The sequence below is a fragment of the Heloderma suspectum genome, chromosome 17 (genome assembly GCF_057233095.1).
Source record: "Heloderma suspectum isolate Gila_16-S chromosome 17, 16-S_ref, whole genome shotgun sequence".
Taxonomy (NCBI): Eukaryota; Metazoa; Chordata; class Lepidosauria; order Squamata; family Helodermatidae; genus Heloderma; species Heloderma suspectum.
The window spans coordinates 22,869,044-22,873,794 of record NC_139474.1 but is presented as its reverse complement, the minus strand read 5'-3'; the positions used below and the strand labels follow the sequence as shown (position 1 = coordinate 22,873,794).

The 4,751-nt window shown below is 56.6% G+C and overlaps 1 protein-coding gene across 1 annotated transcript; it reads left to right on the top strand.

Annotated features, from left to right (window-relative positions):
• Positions 1 to 318: 318 nt before the first annotated feature.
• Positions 319 to 4,227, top strand: LOC146334746 (uncharacterized). Its single transcript, XM_084824531.1, has 6 exons — positions 319 to 341; positions 1,100 to 1,131; positions 2,071 to 2,253; positions 2,351 to 2,534; positions 2,752 to 2,972; positions 3,918 to 4,227. Exons 1-6 carry the CDS (start codon positions 337 to 339, stop codon positions 4,094 to 4,096), a joined length of 804 nt encoding a protein of 267 aa, XP_084680657.1. The 5' UTR covers positions 319 to 336; the 3' UTR covers positions 4,097 to 4,227.
• Positions 4,228 to 4,751: the final 524 nt, after the last annotated feature.

Below are 4,751 nucleotides of genomic sequence, written 5' to 3'. Positions count from 1 at the left end.
TGATCTGCTCCAGAATTTTCCCAGGGATTGGTGTCAGACTGACTGGTCTGTAGTTCCCAGGTTCCTCCTTTTTACCCTTTTTGAAGATAGGGACAACGTTAGCCCTCCTCCAGTCATCTGGCACTTCCCTCGTCCTCCATGACTTCTCAAAGAGAATAGACAGCGGTTCTGAGAGTTCTTCTGCCAGTTCCTTTATGACTCTAGGATGCAGTTCATCTGGCCCTGGAGATTTGAACTCATTCGAAGTAATGCCAAATCAGTCCATGTCATTTCTAAGGAACATGCCTCATTCCTTTCTCTTTTCCTTCCTCCAGTAGGTCCAGCCATAAAGACAACATGATGTGAGTTACTCTTTTATTTTTTATTTATTACATTTCTATCCCACCTTTCTTCCACCATGGAACTCAAGGTGGCTACAGGCAGTTCCCAGGTGGTCTCCCTCCAGACCCAGACCTGCTTAGCTACAGCAAGGTGGCTGCCTCATGTCCATCCAGACCCTGAGATGCTTTTGAGCCCTTGAATGGCCCTAAAGCTTTCAGTTCAGGAGCAGCTGCTGAGGGTGTGTCCAGACATCCCCAAAAGGCAGGGGCTGTGGTGGAGACCTTCCGGTGGGGCGGCCCCAACTTCCTTCCACATTTGGAACGTCCACGACAGACCAGCAAATGGAACGCTGATACTGGCAAGCCGCCTGCCTTAACCCTCAAAGTACAGGGATGCTCCTTTGGATGAACATTTGTCCATTGCCTTCTTTTAAAATGACAATTTTTAAAATGTTAACTGTTGCGGATAGGGGGATGTGGGAGAGGCCACTGACTGTAAATGGCTGTTTCCTGCTGCAAATTGAGTGGGTTTCCCTGAATGTGACCCCCAAGAGAAGGTGGGACTTTTGAGCAAACGCTGCAAGCATGTGGTGACCATCCACAGCCAATGGCTATGTCAGGACACACCCCAAATTAGCAGGGCTATCTGGATGGATTGGCGGGGTCTGTGTGTGTGCATGTGAACTGGAGCGGGGGGAGTTTGTACAGTGCCCCTTGGCATCCCACAATATTCCCAGCTTGCTTCTGCTGCCAAGAACATTTTTTGCTCATCTTTTCAGGCTTCCTGAGATGAAAGAGGAGATAGAGAATGGTGAGTGGGGGTCCAGGGTGTGTGCTGAATGTCAGGGCTACTAACCCCATCCCCCAAGGCATTTGCTCTCTGGGGAAATGTCTGGCTTGGTCAAGGGCGGGGGGCGTGTGGATGATGGGCAGAAGGCAGCACTCCCTCAGCATCCCACATCCATCCAGTGGAGGAAGGGCTCAGCGGCCCCCTCCATGCTGCCTGTGATGCAGCCAGCGCTCCCAAGAGGAGCCCGTGGTCATCATCCCCCGAGCCCATCGAGCGCCCATCTGGGGACAAGATGGGCTGTGGCAGCAGGCAGGCGCAGGCAGGAGGCTTTGGCCCACTGTCTCAGAGGCCGGGGCTCCTCCAGTGGCCTGATTCTGCCTCCGGCTCAGAGAGCCATACCTGCCTGCCCCAGCTCCCATCAGCAGCTCTGGGTGTGGCTTCCAGGCAGGCCTGCGTGCCTCCATCTGGCTGGAGGGCTTGTTGCAGGAGCCGAACTGCAAATGAACCCATGTGGCCCCCTCTGACCACCACCACCCCACCCCCCCGCTCAAAGAAGAAGGCAGTTCTGGGCAGGGGCAGAGACAGCAGGCCAGACAGCCTGCTTTGCATGCCCCAAAGCTCCTGGGTCAGTCCTGGGCATCTCCTGCCAAAAAGGGGTCTCTGGGGTCAGGGAGCTCAGAGCTAGGGAGCACTCCCCAGTCCTGAATGAGCCAGGGTTTGGCTGGGTAGAGGGCGGCTCCTTCCAGATGCCTGGCAGAGAACGAGCCGGGCACTGTGCTGCTTGCAGAAGCTGGGGGCCCTGCCCGTGTGCCTGATGTGTCCCTTTCCCCTCCTCTCCATCCCAGCCGTGACCCCAAAGCCACGGCCTGCCACATATGTGAAGCAGAACGAGGGATCAACTGCCCTGGGATCTGGGCCAAGCTCCCTTCCCTGAGCCCTGCCTTTTCTCGCCTCTTGCAGAAAGCTTTGCTGCTGCTCCATCTCCTTCTTCTGCCACCCAGGCCCAGGCCCTCACCCTGCTGCCCTGCACCCCGGGGGCCATGCCACCCCCAGCGACTGCCCCCAGGCCCACCCTCACCCTGGAGGTCCTGCAGAGGCAGCTGGAGGCCCTGAAGGAGCTGCAGGGCCAGTACATTCAGGGGCGTAAGTATCCCAGCCCCCCCAGCTGCTTTGCCCCATCCCTGTTCCGTTGGCAAGCAGCCTGTGCACGGATCGTCCTGTGCCTTGTCTCCTGCTGCAGAGCTGAACGTCCGCCGCACCTGCCAGCACTTCCCGCGCTCCCTGCGGGCCCTCAGCCTGCAGATCTGCCGCACCCAGAGGAGGCTCATCCGCACCGAAGTCCGGCTCCAGCACAGAGAAAAAGAAGGTGGTTCGAGCAGCGCCCTGCCCTGGAACTGCGCTCTCTCTCTCTCTGCCTCCCCCCAGTTCCCCTGGGCATTCCAGTGTCCCTTGGGGGGGGGGGCCTGTGCAAAATGTTCTTTTCTGTTCTGCCTTTCAGGTCACCAGGCCCCCCTCGTTGCCATTCAAGCATCTTGTGGCGGTAAGCCACCAAGGAGGGAGCAGCGGTGGGGGGAGCCGTGGCCTGCCGGCTGCTGTGGCCAAGCATCCACTTTCCTTCCTTCTGGCAGGGGTTTCCAACAGCCTCCTTGCTGTGGCAGCATCTCCTTCTGGGCCCCGTTTGCTTCCTTCCTCTGCCTCTGCGGAGGTTGCATCCATCTCCCCGACCGTCTCCAGCTACTCCCTCCCACTGCACCCCTTCCCCCCGCCTCCCCCCTCCCCGCCTCCTCTTCAGCCGGATTTCGGGGACCTGAGAGAAGTGCTGGAGACCTTCTTGGAACTGCAGGCCCACCACCTCCAGGACCGTAAGTCTCAGAAAAGCCTCCCGTCGTCCCCTCAGTCCCTTCCAGCGCCCTTGATGAGTTGTCTCACATGCATGCAGCCCACTTTTCTATACCCGATATTCAGAGCAGCTTAGCGTAGTCACACGGTCATTCAGATACAGCATTAGAATCAGTTAACCTCACAGCATGACATTGTAACAACAAAACACGGGAATCGGTCTCTGTGCGTAAAAAGCTAAAGGAAAGCTCTCGCTGCCTGGCTCAATGGAAGCAGGGGAGGGGCACAGTGTGTCTCCCCAGGAAGGTTGTCGCTGCACGACGCAGGCGCGCGCACGTGCCCCGCCGAGAGGGCTGCCCTCTCTTGGACCCACTCACCATGCCCATGGTGATGGGATACAGAGAAGGGCCCAACGCTGACCTCAGCATGTGGGCAGGTTTGTAAGGCATCCTGGTCCTACGCGGCTGTTTCAAGGTTAATAATACCAGCACTTTGAATTGAGCCCAGAAGCAAAGAGGGAGCCAGTGACAGCACTAATCAGTATACATGGGCAACATGGACAAAGAAAAGTCTCTGGCCCAGGGAGCCACCAGTTTAAAGCTTGGCTTTGGGGAGAGAACAGAGGAAGGTAAGAAGGAGCAGGTGAGATCAGATGCATTTAGAGGTACTTGGGCCACATATCAGCTGCGGAGGAGGACTGAGGGAAGCCAAAGGCTTCCAGGGGGAAGGTGTGCTCTGAGCTGGGCTTGGAAAGAGGAGAGGGGAGCAGAGAGGGAGTTGCCTGCACAGGGGCAGCAAAGGGAGCAGGAGAACTTTGTCTGGTAGAACCGGAGGAGCCAGAAACAGGGAGGGCCGAGTGACAGGGCCATCAAGGGCATTGCAGGCGTAGGTGGAGGCAGGGTTTGTGCTGGATGTGAACAGGGCTGGGAAGCTGGTCCAACAGTCAATGCCTCTTTGCTCCCTTCCAGGCAAAAGGGACTTCCGGAACTGCCAGGAGTGCCTCAGATCCATCAAGGCACTGAGGGGGCAGCTGCAGAAAGTGCGGAGCAGGCTCTGGAGGGTGGAAGCCAAACTGGGCATCCAGGTCCCTCCACGAGAGCTGGATGTGGATGAGCAGGAGGAGGAGGAGGAAGAGGAGAGTGCTTGACTCCATCCCCCCCCCCCCCCCCCGGCCGCCTTCTTTGGAGAGACACAGAGACGGGCAGAGAGAATGAAAGAACACCATGTCTGACTGGTACAGAAAAGGGGTAGTGCTTCTGTGTACTGAATATACATGGGACCGAGAACAAACGACTGTCACCTGGTCTCATACACTTTCCACAATCAAGTTTTTTTTTCTTTTTAAAGAAAACTGAGGAAACTGCTCTGACTGTTCTCAGGGGGTGGGATGGTATCTTTTTGTCCACCTCATCCACTGAATGGGCCCTCCCAGCCAGCACACTTGGGCAAATGAGCTGAGCGACCTCCCACCAACAAAGAGAGTATGTGCGGGAGTGGGGGGCTCCCAGTCAGCTTTTTGGCCCCAGAGTTTATGCTCAGAGTTTATGCTCAGAGTTTATGCTCTTGAGGCATGGCGAATTCGGCTCTGAAGGGGTGCTGAAATAGGATTGCCAACTACCCTGGGAAAAATATGGCATGGACCATCTTTTTGAACAGTTGCCAAAACCTAAGGTCAATGCTGTCTCCCTCTCCTCAGCAGTGGTTTTATTCGTTCATTCCTTTGGCCGTACACTTTAGGTGAATGGCCCCCCCACCCTGACCCAAAGAGCTCTGCTCCCAGGCTTTGCTTGGATTTGTATTTC